The 16,858-nt window shown below is 48.8% G+C and overlaps 1 protein-coding gene across 1 annotated transcript; it reads right to left on the reverse strand.

Annotated features, from left to right (window-relative positions):
* Positions 1-5,856: 5,856 nt before the first annotated feature.
* FMOD (fibromodulin) lies at positions 5,857-16,076 on the reverse strand. Its single transcript, XM_043922877.1, has 3 exons — positions 15,770-16,076; positions 12,106-13,093; positions 5,857-7,459 (listed from the first exon to the last, which is right to left on the reverse strand). The coding sequence occupies exons 2-3, from the start codon at positions 13,082-13,084 to the stop codon at positions 7,308-7,310; spliced, it is 1,131 nt and encodes a 376-aa protein (XP_043778812.1). The 5' UTR covers positions 13,085-13,093; positions 15,770-16,076; the 3' UTR covers positions 5,857-7,307.
* Positions 16,077-16,858: the final 782 nt, after the last annotated feature.

A 16,858-nucleotide genomic window follows, 5' to 3' on the forward strand; every position in this document is an offset into this window, starting at 1 on the left:
TATTCCTTTCCCATATTTACTCTCAGTCCTCCATTCTTGGTTTAGGTGCTAGAGCTAACAACTAGATTCTAGACATGTAAAATTTCTATCATTAAAGCAATTTAAGATTCAGGTTAACACTTAGCACATTCTCATTGTCCCCAGCCTTCACATGGATCCTGCTTTTAGCTCATGAATTTTATAAAGGGAGAGACCTATTGGCAAGATAGGGTTATTTTTCTCCTCAAGAACTTTTATTCAAATTCGTCCCTCTCAAAAACTTTAGAATAGCAGCATCTGAAGATTTATAATAATCCCATTTTATAGAATTTAACATTCTCCTTTTTTCATGGACTTCTGAAGTGCCCTACCTGATCTCTCTATATACTTACATTAACACCAAGATTTGATTGTTTTTTCCTAAACCTCTTCTACTGAAGTCCTTTCTTGTCTTATCAGAAACTCATCTCTTCTGCAGTCTTTGCCTCTCCTCGAAATGCTACACACTGGTCCATAGATTTTCTTCAGTGAACACAAAGACTGGCAATTCACAGCTCACAGACCCCTGGTGGTCATCCTGCCATGTCCCATCACCTGCTGTGCCCTGTTGATGTCAGAAGTGACCTTTGTTGATGTGTTGTGTTGTTAAGAACAAAAGCAATCATGTCTGGGACATCTCAGCAGTGCCAAATGCTGGGGACAGGGAGGATGCAAGGTACACCAGGACGCAACACAGAGCACTGGGGTGCGATTCAGTGGGAAGCCAGTAGACCTGGGTTTCAGTGTTGAGTCTGTGCCATTAGGGGCAAGTCAATAAAGTGTTTATTCTCATCTACCCTATCTGTAGAATGGGTGAATCAGACCTGTCTTCTTAGTTTATAGATATTTGGGGGAAATAGAGTATACTGTTGAAGGTACTTTATATTTTGGGGGGGGGGGGGAATGGTTGTGTGTGTGTGTAACAGGCTATTAAATCCATTTTATGCCACTATTTCCATTTGGCCCCCCAAAATATGTTCTGACAGTTGTTATTAAGTCTTCTGAACCCAGCTTTGTGCTGTTATGGGGTATATGACACAATTTCTACCTCTAAAGAATTTACAATCTAACCAGGTTGCTCAGCTGACACGTGAAGTGATGTGGGTGCTAACTGTGGGACCCCACCTCTTCTGTCTTACAGTGAGGGTGAGCTGGTGGTGTTACAATGTAGCCAATACGTGGTTGTGCCTCACTCCAACCAGCACATCTGCTGGCCTCTAACCTCTCTCTTTCCATCCTTGGTGGGGCATGGGGTCTTACAAACCAGCCTCTCTGCTGCCTTCACCAGTGTTCACCAGCCATGGCCTGATGCTTTGTGACCTGAGTTAGGGGAGATGCCAGTGTATTCACAGAGGCCTCCTCTCCTGCTCATGTTTGATGCTGCCCTTCACTTACACTTTGTGTTCCTGATGCTTTCCTACCTGTACCTGCCCACTAACACTGCTTACACTGCTTACACAACTGCTGTGGAGTGCCATCACAGTCACTGAGGCTACGACAGCAGCTCTGGAGTGGGCTTCGGGTGGGCACTGGGGTGTTCTTCCTCTGTGCTCGGCAAAAGAGGCCATTTCCTTTCCCTTTCTGCAAGAAGAATGGTGCTAGTATACACCTTCTAATCTCTGTTTGCTCCCCAGGCCAGGTAGACTAGAAAAGATGCAAGTTGCTTACCTTTCCCCACAGCACAGAATCCTCTTTGTGGACTCCCTCAGCCTTCTTGGTGGAGGGAGCTAATCTTCGATTGTGTGGAGGACCAGTTCTGTTGCTGCATGCTCAGCAGACAGACTGCAGCTCCAGATTCTCAGTGCTGGACCAGCAGGTTTAGCACCTTTTCTTTTTGGGGACTGTCAACAAAGCCTCAGCATAGCCTCTAAGAAGGAGTAGATCTTTGACAATAAAAGATGGGCATGCAAATTAAAATAAATACCAGTACCAAGTCTCATCCATCAGACTGTCCAAATTACTAAAGTCTGAAGCTACTGGCATCATGGGGATGTGGAAAAGTGGGGACTCAGGTACAACTGGTGTGAGTGCACATGGTGGCTTAGATGGTAAAAATCTGCCCATAATACGGGAGACCCAGGTTTGATCTCTAGGTCGGTCGGGAAGATTCCTTGGAGAAGGGACTGGCTAACTACTCCAGTATTCTTCAGTATTCTTGCCTGAAGAATTCCATGGACAGAAGAACCTGATGGGCTACAATCCTTAGGGTTGCAAAGAGTAGAACAAGACTGAGGGACTAACACTTTGGAGAATGGTTTGACAGCATCAAGTAGAGGAAAATTTGTTCGTACTTCGCAACTTAGCAGTTCCCTCCTGGGCATATAGACCAGTAGTTGTTAACTGGTGGTGCCCCCCCACCCCCTGCCACCACCAGGGGACATTTGGCGACTCTGGAAATATTTTTGATTTGGACTCAGAAGGAGACAGATGTTACTGGCATCTAGTGGATAGTGGCCAGGGATGCTGCTAAACATTCTACAGGCAGTCCACTCTGTCCCCCCACCCCTTCTCAACAAAAGATTATTCAGACGCAAATGCCAGTAGCATACCGTCAAGGAATCCTGATGTAAACTCTAGAGAGACTCTCAAATGCAGTCTCAAAGAGACAGATAAAAGGAGGTTTACTGCATTATTTGTTTCTAACATTACAGTATTGAAAATAATCTAAATGTCCCTCAAAAGGAGAATAGAGAAATAAATTTAAGTATTTCCCTAACATGGTTAATGAATGAACTGGAATTTACAAGAATTAATATGGATAAATCTTGGACACACTGTTCACTGAAAGAAGCAGAGTAGTACAGAAAGTGCCACTGTGTGAAGTTTAAAGACAGACAATTCTCTGTCTTTAAAGACTTCACATGTGGATGTCATACAGGTTAGTTAGTGTTGTCTTCACCAAATTCCACAGCAAGTACCTGGAGACCTTTACATTCTTTCTTTCATGAATGTAAAGGTGCATACTAAATGCACCAGCAATTAATATTATCTGTCTCGGGGTTTTGCATAAAGAAAAAATTTGTTGAATGATTGAGCTGTGCTGCTAGAAAGACAAGACAATGATTTACCTTCTTTTCTTACCTTCCCTCTGTGATCTGCCTTTCTGCCTGTCTTTCCATGGCTCAATTTAGAGAGGGTCCTGGAACTTGGATGATAAAACACTGAATCTTTGTTTTTCATGTTGCTAACTGAAGTTTAGCATTTCAATTATGAAGGTACCAAGTTATAGCAATATTAGCAAGCTGAAGCTTTGTTACCAACTGAAATTAGGTGTATTTGCATATCACATTACAGTTACTGAAGATACTTAGAAATGCTGTTTGTGCTCGTCAGCACTGTGAAATGACTGTAGTTGGACCTGTTGCTGGATCTTGTTATTTATTACATGAATGATCAAGCATCTGTATGATCTAAAATATTTATATATTTTATATTTTGATAACTGTATTTCGATGTAATTGGTTTTCTTTGGAATCCAATGGATTTTATTTTATGCCTTTAAAAACATTTTGAGAAGAGGTCCATAGGCTTTGGCAGACTGCCACAAAGGTCAAGACTCCCTGGTTACACCTACCTTCTGATGCTTTGACTATTTGTTACATGTCCAATGTACTGATCTGGGCCAGATAGGAGAAAGTAGGAATAGATTGCTGCCTTTAAAGATTTCTGGAAAGGGTCTGATGGTGTGAAATGAGATGCTACCTACTAGTTTCTGGAAGACAGAAATGTGAGATTGAGCTGGGGCTTCGGAATGTTAGTAAAGTGTCTGTTACTTGTGTCTGAAATAGAATAAAGGCAGTAGATGGTTTTAGCCCTGCCTACAGCTCTAGGCTCATTGTTCCTTGTCATTGTGCCCCCAGTCATTTTTGTTGTCTTTCGGTGTCTAGGGGACTCCCTGCATTAGGAAGTCTGTGTATTCTGTTAGCTGTGCTGGACTCTCCTCTCATCTCTTCATCTCCCTTCATGTCTGAGTATCTGCCCCCGTCCTCCAGTCTAGGCCAGGCCTCTAGATACTCCTCATGTAAACCCGTCCTCATCTTTACAGCCCTTTCTCGTTTGTAACTATGTGGTCTTCAGGTGCTTCTTTAGTTCAGTGCTTGTCACCGCACTGGATTGTAAATCCTCAGTGACAGGGAAGGCTTGCTTTTGTTGTCTACAGTATCTCCAGTGCCTGACCAAGGGCTCGTGGTAAGTATTTATTGATGAAGAGTGAATTTTAATTGGAAAAATCATTAAAGGACTGTGACTACTAGCAGAGTGAATTTAGGTCCACAAAAATAAAGTCAGATGGCCTCCCCCAACTTATGACACCCCATCTGCCCTCAAGTCTCCTCCATCCTCCAGTAGTTCTGCATACACCAGTAACTGAGAGGTGTTCGCGCTAGAGCAATGGAGACAGGATAGCAAGACTGGCAGCTGGGGATGGCCTGGGCTCAGATCCTGGCCTTGATGCTTCCTTCCTGGGTGACTTCAGCCTCTTTGTGCCCGCCTTTCCACCTATAAAATATTGAAAATAATAGTACCTCTGGCATAGAATGCTAACACCTAACCCATAATAAGTGGTAGCTTAAAGGAAAAGAGTTGACTGAGCCTGATGGATAATCCAGTCCTGCTACCAACTTGAGAAGCAGATTTAGAAATCAGGGAAGTCTTGCATCATGGCTGAGCCTGGCTCTGGATTCTTCCCCCGCTGTCTTGGTTGGGATATTCATGAGAACTGCTAAAAAGCAAAACTGAGAGGCAAGGGATTCCTCCTTGCAGCTTGGCTGGACCCCCTTCTGTGTGTCTGTGTCCACCTCCTTCATGTGACATCTCCCTGAACTGGAGCACCAAGGCAGATGTGCCGAACTTGCTTGAAGAGAGGTGTATGGCTAAAGTTGTGACGCATCTTTTTGCATTCTCAAATTCCTGCTTAGCTCTTGCTCCAGAGGATTATAATCAAATTAGCCCACTCTGGCTTCAGATGAAGTTGTATCATGTGTAACACGCTTGGCACAGAATTTCACGGAATTCATTAGTGAATATATTCAGTAAATAGTATATTCAGCTCAATAAGTATCAGTTGTGATTATTTCTCTATTAGAGAATGATGATTTGTCCTAAAAGCACAAGCCTAGCCCACACTCCTGACTTATATAACAGTTGCTAAGCACCATGTTTTTAAAGGCTTTCAAGTAATGTGCATTGAGAGGTTGAACGAAAGAGCAGATGGGTTGTGCCGTGCTGTGCTAGGTTCTCTGTGAATCATGTCCGATTCTTCGTGACCCTTTGGACTGTAGCCTGCCAGGCTCCTCTGTCCATGGGATGCTCCAGGCATCAATACTGGAGTGGGTTGCCATGATCTTCCTGACTCAGGAATGGAACCACGCTACTGACTGGTTAGTTTACTCTTTGAGGCACAACTGGGCTTTGCAGTACTTGACTGCCCTCAGTTCTACATAGTTGCCACTAGAGGGCAGGGGCACTTAAGACAACACCCTAGACCCACCAGTGCCAGAATTACTGGGTAGACAAGGGAGAATGGTTGAAGGAGAAAAATGTTAGAATGACTGGGGGTGGAAAGCAAAACAGTTTTTCTTTATCTCTTGGGGACCAAACGGAAGAAAATGTGAAGCTAGTGGAATTGAAGTTATATTTAAAGAAGAACTTGCAGAGCACAAAGTTTGCTGTAGAGATTTTATACAGGTGACCTACAAAAACAAAAACCCTTAGCTACATCTGCCCAAGCAGAATAGACAAGAATGTGGGCTCCTCCAGTCTGAGGCCTGTGTGATGCCGGTAGGTCCCCTTAAAGTAACCTTTCTCTGTGTTTGCCTTAAATGACTCCATTCTTGCACGTGCAATTGTAAAATAACTTTATTGGTTGGGTTAGCCACCACTCATGCTTTTCCTGTAATAAGGATCCTTTATAGAGGCATGATGGTGTCCACATGCAGATGCTTTCTGAAGAGCCCTGGGGCAAGGGGCAGCCTTGCCCCTCACATCAGAGCTTCTTTGTTGAAATGAGCTGGTTTGGCTTTTGTGGATTTGAGGTTCTGGAGCCAAGAACATAGTTCAAGGATCCCCTCTTCTTTCTTCAGGGAACTGCTTCAAAGCATACACGGTATCAGGGAAGCAACGGCATCTGTGCAGGGAGCTCTCCTCAACCGGTCTCTGCCCATGGCTGCCCCGATGGCCCCATCCCAGTGGTACCCCACAAAGCAGGGTTTAGGTCCCCAGGCAGCACTACTTTCAGAAATGGGAAAGATTAATTGCTCTCCAGCCAAGCTGTAAAGCGACAGCCAGCTTCAGTAATGAGGGTGGCAAGTCCAGGGCTGGTTGGAGTCTATCTCTCCAATCAGGTTATCGACCTTTCTGCTTGCATAAGAGGACAAATTACCTCTCATACTTTGAGAACCTCTGCCTTTGAAGATAAAAACTCAAGTAGGGAGCTGCGGGGAATGCAGAGAGTGCTGGGCAAGAACAACACTACTGGGGCTGCGTCCTCAGTTCAGCCAGTTCAAGGCGTATTTGCCTCCATTACGGACACTGATGATAAGCAGCATCAGGTCGCTTTCCTTTTCTGAAGTCTGACCCACCTTCAAAGAACTGCCCAGTTGCTACAATATAGCCCCACACATTTAGCTAAGTCTGAGGTTGGCTGTCTCCTCCCATATCAAACCAGGAATATTGTCATCACACTGGTGACCTCTGGTGATTCTTGGTGTCCTTCCAATCTCAGCCACCAATGTGCATTCTCTGAGCAGTCACTGGGCAGTTGTGCATACGCCTTGGCTTCTCCTGCCTCTACCTAAGATGTCTGTGGGTCATGGTTGAGTGGATGAGGTGGACTGAGGAGGCAGCAGTTGGGCAAGAGGTATATCTGAGAAGCAGCAAGTGGGAGCCCAGAGTATCGGCACGACCAGCCCAGCACGCGGGGGAGCAGTCAGGTGCTGCCCTCAGAGTCAGGTATTACTTCAAAAGCACAGTTATTCTATTGCTCGGGTAATGGTTCAGGACACCGGATCACTGTGAAGACCTTGAGGGTAATGAGATTTCGGGGACTGGGACTTCAGGGTTCACACCTTCTGCCAACCACTTCTGTCTTGGAAACGGGCATTTCGTGTCCCTCAGCAGAAGGCTGCCTGTCCCCTGACTCCGCCTAAAACTGCCTACAGGGAAGAAGACTAGAGAGAGAGCCCATGGACCTCTGTCACACGGTCTGTCCCAGACCTTCCAGCAAAAGCCAAACCAAACCATCAAGCCAAATGCAAAGAGGCGTGGGGGCATAGCCCTGCGCCCGGTGGCGCTCAGATCTCGATGAGGCTGGCCAGGCGCAGGCAGAGGGGCGCGTCGGCGGGCATGGCGCTGCGCTTGATCTCGTTGCCGTCCAGGCGCAGCACCTGCAGCTTGGAGAAGTTCATGACATCCACCACGGTGCAGAAGCTGCTGATGGAGAACTCTGTGGGGACAAGAGGGGAAGGGGTGGGGAGAAACCCAGATTAGGGGCCTGGGACCTCAGGAAAGCCCTACGGAGTCTGTGAAGCTTCTAAAGGGAGGGGGAAGCTTGGCTGGGTGGGGCAGGCGCTTCCCAGGATCGGAGTCAAACTTGCACCCGTTGGGGAGCAAAGCCAGGGATAGAGTGAGGTCTCCGCCTGCATAGCTCCACCTCCTACCCACGCCCCCCACCCCCCAAAACCCTGGAAGGTCCTTCCTGGCAGGCCTTCCTTGGTCTTTTCCCCTCTGTGGGCAGCAGGTGGCAGCAGAAGGCAGTCAAAGACAATCCTAGCAGCTTTGAAGTTCGGCGTTTGAAGGGGAGGGCATTTCCCAATTGGGTTGAGAAGGAAGACAGGGTAGGTGGAAAGACTTAAATCTTGAATATTTCCTAACAGTTTGCAGATAGAGAAAGTGGAAAGAAATTAAAGAGAGAAAACTTGGACTGAGAAACAAGTGCCTCTGAGTGCAGAGCTTTGAGGGGATTGTTCCATGTACATTCTGAGTTCAGACAAAGGAGTGATCTAGGCCCTGAGGTTTAAGGAGATAGATGAACAAAGCTGCCATGGAGCTCAAAAGTCAAACAATTTCCTTGCCTCCTGCATTTAATATGATTAGTTTACTCTCCATTTTTGTAATCTCAAAAGAAGTTTGAAGATTCTCCCCCAACCCTCCAAGTCCTGTAATCTTAATAGATACAATCATTCTGTTTGGTTTAAACACAAGTCCTTCAGCTACCACTCACCCGGTTCTCCCTCTGCTTGTTCTCTTAGACAAATCAACTACCTCTGTCTCTATCCTACTGGGTCAGAAACTTGAAGGATTGAAACAAGAGCTCAGCTAGAACTCCAGCCTGTGTGCGTGCTAAGTTGCTTCAGTCACGTCTGACTCTTTGCAACTCCATGGTCTGTAGCCCACCAGGCTCCTCTGTCCGTGGGATTCTCCAGGAGTGGGTTGCCATACCCTCCTCCAGGGGATCTTCCCAACCCAGGGATTGAACCCACATCTTTTATGTCTCCTGCATTAGCAGGCAGATTCTTTACCACTAGCACCACCAGGGAAGCCCCAAAACTCCAGCAGGGACAGCAAAAGTTACCACCAAAAAGCTGCTGCCGCCCATAGAGGCTGCCTTCAATATGGTATGTGAGAGCATCAGAAAGATGGCTCAGGTCAAAAGGGACTTTGGGTGAGGTTATTTGTTGGGACTTGGTAGGCTACATCTGGAGGGCTGTAACACTTAGGCAGACTCAGAGCTTGGCTTGCTTTTGCTTCCACCAGAGGCATTCCTCTGCTTGCCACAGTGGTCAGGAGCTGTGTGTCAGCCTGGAGCTGGGCAGGAGGAATGGGAGGAAGGCTTTCCTGATTCTCTTCCTGGGGTGACTGTCAAAGGCATTGTGGTTATGAGTATGAAAAGTAAGCTCTCTATAGAAAGCTTAGATAGATGAAGAAATTGTTTTTGAAATTAGCACTAGTGATTATTTTCAGTCTCTGTTAAGAACTGACCAAAAGGACATGGGGTAAGTCTGCAGCCAATTAACATGTGCTACAAATGTAAGACAGAAAAACCAAAAAATAATGAGAAGAATGGGAAATATCCTTGTTTAGAGAGCACTCGGGGAGGGTCGGGTGGAGACCCGGAATGCTTTTGGATGTTCCCTTTCTGGACCTAGGGAATAGATCAAGTGACGTCCAAGTGGACAGTTTGGGGGTGAGTCGAAGCTGAGTCAAGTCTGGGTCTATGGTGTCTGCATGGAACAGGCAGAGTGGGTTGGGCTGGAGAGAAAAACGAAGTGGCCTGGCTTGAATATCACTTCCAGCTGTACTGGGGGGCTGCACTCAGAGGTTCCACAATGGATTCTCTACAGCAGCCTGGGGCTTTCAGACTGTCTGCTGAAGTCCTGGCTCCCAACGGTGCGAGTATAAATATGGGACATATTTAGGAGTTGCTCAGCACTCAGCATATATAGATTTTATCCACACGTTGAGCACTGTGAGCCCCCGTGTTAGTCCTCTCTAAGTTCATGCATAGGACAGGGGCTCCTGCTTGGAGATGCTGGAGGGCACTTTCCATCCCAGATTAAATTTTGACATAAGTTTTTCCAAATTCCTTCTGGTGTGCTGGCCCTGCTCCACTGGATCCCAGAGCTACTGAATAACATTCTGAGCTGTGTTTCCTGCTGTTGCCAGGCTGGAAAAACTGAGGGAGATGCTAGTGGAAGAAAGAAGTAGGGAGGGAGAGAGCCTTAATTCCCCTGCACTCAGCTCCTGTCCTTTTAGCTCTCTTCTCAAAGGGTTGCTTCAATCCTACCTTCATTACCCACCCCTTCTCTGGGTCCCCTGCAGGGAGACCTCCTTCACATTTGCCTAGGTGAGTGGCTGAGCTTGGGGAACTCACTTTCCTGCTGGTGGTCTGAATCAGAGATGTACTCCCTCCTTTCTCAGCCAGAGAAGCCTGGCCCTCAGTTCTTTGATGTTAAAGGCAGAGTCTATATTACATGGTCTGGGTGACCTGAAGAGATTGCTTTTCCTTCTCTGTGTCTCAGTTTCCCTATCTATGCAATGCAAAAGATAAAATAAAACCGTATCTGGCAACGTCAAAGTAGGAAAGAGGGGGAAAGTTTATAATATAGTTACTGTGTGTTGAAAAGCAAGTGCTTTTTCAGTTGTGTGCCAGGTCCAGAACCAAAGCCTTTGATGTACTAATGCACTAATTAAGAAAAATAAGGTGTTGTTGTTATTTACCCCCAAAACGAGGACTAAGAGGGAGACAACCAGATAGAGGAGCTTTGGCTTAAACTGCACAAGAAGGGATTTGGGGTAGATACTGAACATTTTTAGGTTTGACTTAGGAAAAACTTTCTTGCAAGACCTCAGGACTCTTGACTAACGTGATTTTATCTTTGGCAGAGCTTTTGGAAGAAGTGAACTACCTTATATTTAAACGACATATGTGGTTCTGCAAGAAGGCAGAGTGACAAGATGCTGTGATGGAGTCTTTCCCACCCCAGGTTTCACTGGTTGTACAGTTAGGCAGTAACTATTGGCTTCTCTCCCGTGACAGATGCTCTTTGCTGTCACATTTTCAAGGTCAAACTCTGATAAAGCACAGCATACTATATGACATTTCTGTTGTGACACTCCTCTTGGATTCAGAGTGGGTAGCAGGTAAGTAGTGGTGACTTCTGGGTGAGATGATAGACAGCTACAAGTAAATGTCAAAGCTTTTACATCATGCAACATGTGAGAGATTAGAGAACCCTGCATTGGGAACAGGAAGACCTTCCCCAAAGAAAGAGAGACTTTAAACACAGAACAGTTTGCTGTGTGTATGATGGTGTCTTGCACTTCAAAGTAGAGAACCAGACACCTTTTCAGCTTGCCCACCCCATGGTCCACCTCTGGGACTGGTGCGTCTCTCACTCGGGGGGCTGCCTGGCTTGTTAACATCTTGCCAAATGAGTGATCTGTTCTGTGAGCACAGGGAGAGAGAGATCCATGGAGAGGCTGTGGCCTCAGTCCTATCTGTGCTTTGATGCTGCGACGGTGCTGTTTGCTCTCAGCAGGCTCTACTTCAAAGCCCTCTGCCAATGGCCACTAATGAGTCCTTCCTCCCCCAGGCGGAGAGGTGCGTTGCTGCGGAGGAGGAGAAGTTAATGCTGGCTCAGCGCCTTCCAACTGGGCTGAGACATCAGAGGCTCTGGCGCAGTGTAAGCACATTCTGAACACAAGACCCAGAGAGGGACTGAGAGGCACCTAGACAGTCCAATCGGAAATGGAGACTTTGGTTCTCGCAGACAGACCGGCCGGCCGTTGGGCCTTGTGGGGAGTGTTTGGGAAACAGGAGGCCTTGTGCTTGCTCGCCACTGCAGGGTTTGGTCGGGGCCAAGCTCGTGTCACCCAGGGACCCTCTGCCCCACCACCAGGGGCTCCTCATGCTCCTGGAGAGCCAGCCAGAGCAAGTGCTGCACGCAGCTCGGCGGGGCTGCAAACTCCCGTCCACCGGCTGCATGTTTAAAACACAAGCATCCAAGCATAAGACCAGGCTGATGAGGGGTGGGGACAGAGAGCTCGTCCCCCCTGGAGTCAGTGAGAAAGTACAGATACAGTGGTTTCTTAGCAGCCCACTTTCCTCCTCAACTTAAATGCCCTTGTCTACGAACCACCCCCTCCCAAACCTCTCCAAACTCATTTCTCATAGCTTCACACATGAACCCTACCTGTTAGACACAGCAGTCTCCTAGCTGTCCCCTCAAAGTGACCTGGTAAATGACTGGTCCTTTTGTGGCGATGGCATCTCTAAGGATGGCTCAGTCCTGTGTTCCTCCAGCCCATACCCATTTATCTCTCAGGACCTAAATTTAGGCTTACCTCTTCTGAGAATTCTTCTTCCATAACAACCCACTCCCCAGTGACTTTTCCTAGCCCTGCCATGTAGTCTAAGAGTATGCCACTCTGGACCATTTTGTACGGGGATGTGGCAGGGTTCTCAACTTGCTTCATCAATATTCTTTGGTTCTCCTACTTCTAATTCTTCTGTGTTGCCCCCAGCACTTGGGATCAGATCTTTCCAATGCAACAGACAGCACTCCCCACTCCCCTTTGCCAGCGTCTCACCATTGATCCTGTTGCCTTGGAGGTAGAGGTTCTCCAGGTTGGTGCTGACTGGGGGGATCTTCTGCAGCTGATTGTAGGAGAGGTCAAGCTCAAGGAGGCTGCTGGAGTTGAAGGTATTCGAGGCCAGGCCGTTGTTGGTGAGGCTGTTGTGGGATAGCCGCACATACAGCAGCTTGGGGGAGCCCCGGAAGTAGCTGTCGGGGACTGAGAAGACGTTGTTGTGCTCTAGGTACAACTGCTCAAGGGCTGAGGGCAGTCCATCAGGTACCTTCCTCAGATGGTTGTAGCTCAGATCCAGCAAGATCAGTGATCGGAGGCCTCTCATCGAACTGCCCACTTCCTGGATCTCGTTGTGATGAAGGTACAAGGCTGTGAGGTTCTCCAGCCCCTCCAGCGCATTGTTGGGCACCCTTGAGATCTGGTTGTGGTCAAGATGGAGCTCTCTCAGGGATCGGGGCAGTGGGCTGGGTATCCGGGTCAGGTTGTTGTGGTCCAGATACAGCCTCTCCAGGTGCCTCAGCTTGGAGAAAACCTTCTTGCCCACCTTATCACTGGTGATCTGGTTGCCATGGAGAGCAATCCAGAGCAGCCCAGTGGCATTGTCGAAGACACCCTCCTGGATGGAAGAGATCTGGTTGTTCTGGAAGTAGACATACTTCATGCGGGAGGGGACAAAGGGCAGGTACTTGAGATTGCGGTTGTCGCAGTACATGGCTGTGGGGAAGTTGGGGGGACAGTCGCACTCCTGGGGGCAGTCTCGGGGCTCTGGTGGGGGTGGAGAGCCGTAGGCATAAGCTGGACCTTCCTCTCCCCCGTAGGGGTAAGGCTCGTAAGGCTCATAGGGGTAAGGGTCGTAGGGATCGTCATAGGTGGATTGCTGGTTGCGGAGGAATTGGAACCACCAGTGAGAGTCTTCCTCATACTGGGCCCGGGAGAGGGAGCAGAGCCCTGCCAGCAGCAGGATGGAAGCCCACTGCATTTTGTGTTTCTGCAAGAAGGGAGAGAACATAGAGGAATCAGGTGCGAAAGAGACTCCGGGAGTCAGAGAGGCAGAAGAGGTGAGTCTTGGGCTTTGAGCTCTGCAGACCTGACCTTCAGCAGAAAGCAGCTCTGAGCAGAGTCCTTGCTGCCACCTCCTCTGGGTCTCTCCCAGCGCTGCCTCTACAAGCTGGTCCAGATGAGCCTTGGCTCCCTGGGGGAGCTAGGTGCATTTCCCTCTGCTCACAGACTCACAGAAACATAGCCTTTGAGATCAGAGGGGGCTTGAATGGAGGTATTGCATTTTTTATTTTTTTTCAGAGAGCAGGCCCATAGGAGCCTCTAGCAACCTGAAGGTACTGTTAGGGAAGCTAGAAAGCCCACAGCAACTTCCATGGGAGTGGGAGTGGTGGTGGGTTCTATTTGTGCCTGACTTTACAGCCAGTGTGAACTCCCCAGGGCATAATGTTTGCCAAGAGTCCAAGGAAAAAACCCTCTGGCTCTTTCTATATCTCTGGGGAACACCCAGGAGTGGCTTGAGGTCTCAAAGGGGAAGATCTGAACTACTTGGGAAGTTCTGGCTTTGAGTCTTTGGGGAAGGGTGTGGTCCCCTGCAGCCATCACAAGGCTGGGGCTTGTGGTACCAGCATCTGTAACAGTGCCAGAACCTGTAACGGTCTACTAGTGAGGAAACTCTCTGGTTGGCAGTTTGTGACTATACTTGCAACTTGGCTGGCAAGGGCCATTATACAGCAGTTACAGATTCCCTTCAGAGGGGCTGTGGCCCCCAGTGTGGACCTTGTGTTCTAGAGGGGGTACTGAGAGCATGAAGTCTTAGCACCCTGGGCTGTCTTCCATGGTGTCTAGTAAAGTGCTCCTCATGCTCCACCATGGACATTATGCCAGAGCCAGCAAGGGTCAAGAGGACCATCAAACAATGAAACAGGAATTGAAGACTCTTGAGTGTGCCCAGGGGAACATGACTTTAGAATGGGATTCTGGCGTCCTGCTCTCCGATCCGAAGCCCTCAGTGATGACCTCTGGGTTACCAGTCTCCGTAGCTGGGCCCCACATTGCCTGGCAGCTCACAGCTTTTGACCTTGTGTGCTAGTGAGATGAGAGCAGGCGAGGCTTGGAGAGAAGTGTGAGTCTGATATCCCCGAGAAGGAAGTTGAAGGCGTGCAAGAGGAGGGCGGCCTGTTCGGCTGGATGTCTTACTCTGAATACCCACAGCCAGAGCACCGCACAGCCCCAGTGAGCAATTGGCACCTTCCAGAGGGGTGAGTGTCCCCCTTGGGTAGAGAAACTTTACAACCTTTCTTGATCTGGGCATAGTCACATATGCTGTTCACGTTGCCATTGGTCCTTGCTGGGGACAAGAGAAAGCAAGGGCTCTAAAAGCCAACGTCGAAGCCATGAGCTGATGAGAAGGCCCCTGGGGGTGACAGTCAGTCTGGTCCCTTTCTGGCCACCATCTCCCTCAGACCTCTCTGTCCTCTGCGAGCGAGTCCCTCAGGCCTGCTTCATCCTAGTAGCCCGCGGGCTCCAGAGGCGAGGTGCCTCACTCATCTTCAGCAGCCTCGGACAAAGAGCCCACAGTGATCCTGGGGAGCCTCCCCAGCCACCCACGGCCTGGGCACGCTGGCTGGGCCCTGGCGCTGCCCAGGAGAAAACGGATAGAGTGGCTGACTGCCAGCAGCACATTTTTCCATGCTCAGCTCTGGACTGCTGCAGGACCAGGGTGGCTGTCTGGAGGTTGGCACAGTGAGCCTCTGTCTCCATTTCTCCTTCCAAACTAGGCACCTTGGCAGGGAAGAGCAGCCCTCCTCTTCAAGCCTTCCAGGGCTGTGCATGCTGCCCACTTGACTCTCTTTCGTGTCATGACTGCTGAAAGGGGTTGTTGGGGACTTTCTGCCTCTCTTTACCCCTCCCCCATCTCTTAGCAATGTTGCTCCAGGCTTTATATTCTTAAATCCTCTCCACCCCACCCCCAATGCTAGAGACATTCCTGTGCTCAAAGTTTTGTGAGGTGGAAAGCTTCTAGGATTGGTACTTTCTGAGTTGGGGGGAGCTTACTCAGGAGTTACTGCTGTTCTTTCATTTCTCCATTCTAGAGAACCATATCTTCTTCCTATCAGAGCCCAGGAGGTCAAACCAAAAGCTGCTTTGTAACCTGAATTAGGTCCCCATTTCACAGTTCCTTGGACCTGGTCAACTCTCAACACTGCTGTGTGTTTTTTCCCTTTCACCCCAGCAACACACAAGCACACACACACACACAAACACATGCACTACACAAAATTCCCTCTCCTCTCATGTAAGAGCATTTAGGTGCCTCAGCCCCTCTGAAGAGACTGCAGGGCACAGGTCTAGGATGGGGGACCTTCTGAGTAGTAGTGGGGCAGAGCTGGCTTCCCCACATACCTGACCCTTCCCTTTTTCATGCCTGAAAGCTGAAGGCTCCCCAACAGTCAGAAAGGATTGTCTTACAGTGGACAAAGGTGGTGTGTGGGAACCCCCTCCTTCTACCCCCTTTCGCTGCTCTAGCATCCTGGGACACGGTCCAGATGGGGAAGGAGGAATTGCTCCTTCTGCCCTGGGTCCTGTCCCCTCTCCCCAGCCTCTTTCCTTTGCTCCTTTAATGGAACTACCAGGGACAAAATCTGAAGGAAAATGACCGACTTACCTTGAAGTTGAATCTTTGAGAGAGTGACCACGTCCCTCTGTCTGGCCTCCTTGGTTGGAGAGCGTGTGAGCAGGAGAGGAGTGAGTGTGTCTACTGAGAGTGTGCGCGCCTGTGCCAGGCCAGGGCCCGCCCCCAAATTCCTAATCAGACGTCGTGAAGAGAGAGGTTGAGGAGCCCAGATCCTGGCTTTTTCAGTGCTGCTGCAGAGGCGGAGCTCACACTCAACCGCTCAAAATTGCTATAAAAACCACCTTCTTTCCACTCACTTATCTTCCCTGAAGCATTGGCAGCTTGGGGTCTCTTTCTGCTGAATGAGTTAGTGGCGCTCTGGAGGTTATTTGTACAGTCTCTTACAAAGGCCTGGATTTCTCATTAAACCCACAGGGCAGATGCAGGGATAGGGAGGGCCAGGATTTGCCAAGGGGCATCTTAACTCTTTCAGCAACCCAGGGTCCCACTGGAGAGCGAGTGCTCACCTTTCTGGGCTCCAGCGCCCTCTGTGGGCAAGTGGTTAGGCTAACGGACAAGGGAGAGGACACAGGATAGCTGGCTCTGGCTCCAGTTCCATCCCTGACCAGTGTAGACGTGTCTGGGCTGTAGGATTTCTCTCTCCCCACTGGCATCAAAGGGAAGAAAGGGACTCTAATATTTGTTAGTAACTTACTGTGCACTAGGGCTTCCTTCATATCTCAGTTGGTAAAGAATCCGCCTGCAATGCAGGAGACCCCGCTTTGAGTCCTGGGTGGGGAAGATCCCCCGGAGAAGGGAAAGGCTACCCACTCCAGTATTCTGGCCTGGAGAATTCCATGGACTGCATAGTCCATGGGGTTGCAAAGAGTCAGATACGACTGAGTGACTTTCACTTTCACTTTACTGGGCACTAACATCATGCACACCCACCTAATCTCATGATGACCCTCAGATTAACAATACTACCTTGTTGAGTTGTAGTAAGGTCTCTCTGAGGTAGTTTGTGTGAGGTCCCTGGCCCAGCACACAGCTAATGCTCACTCAGTCTGCGGTAGAGATGATTGCTCTTATACCCATTTTACAGATGTCGAGACTCTGAGCAAGGGGAGGATGAGGTCG

Source organism: Cervus elaphus, chromosome 14, assembly GCF_910594005.1.
Source record: "Cervus elaphus chromosome 14, mCerEla1.1, whole genome shotgun sequence".
Taxonomy (NCBI): Eukaryota; Metazoa; Chordata; class Mammalia; order Artiodactyla; family Cervidae; genus Cervus; species Cervus elaphus.

What these genes read in the sequence shown, in the direction of transcription:
- FMOD (XM_043922877.1), bottom strand. Translation starts at nt 13,084, where the DNA reads ATGCAGTGGGCTTCCATCCTGCTGCTGGCAGGGCTCTGCTCCCTCTCC. An exon ending in CCAAGGCAACAGGATCAATG is followed by an intron (nt 7,460 to 12,105) that starts GTGAGACGCTGG and finishes TTGTCCCCACAG; the next exon opens with AGTTCTCCATCAGCAGCTTC.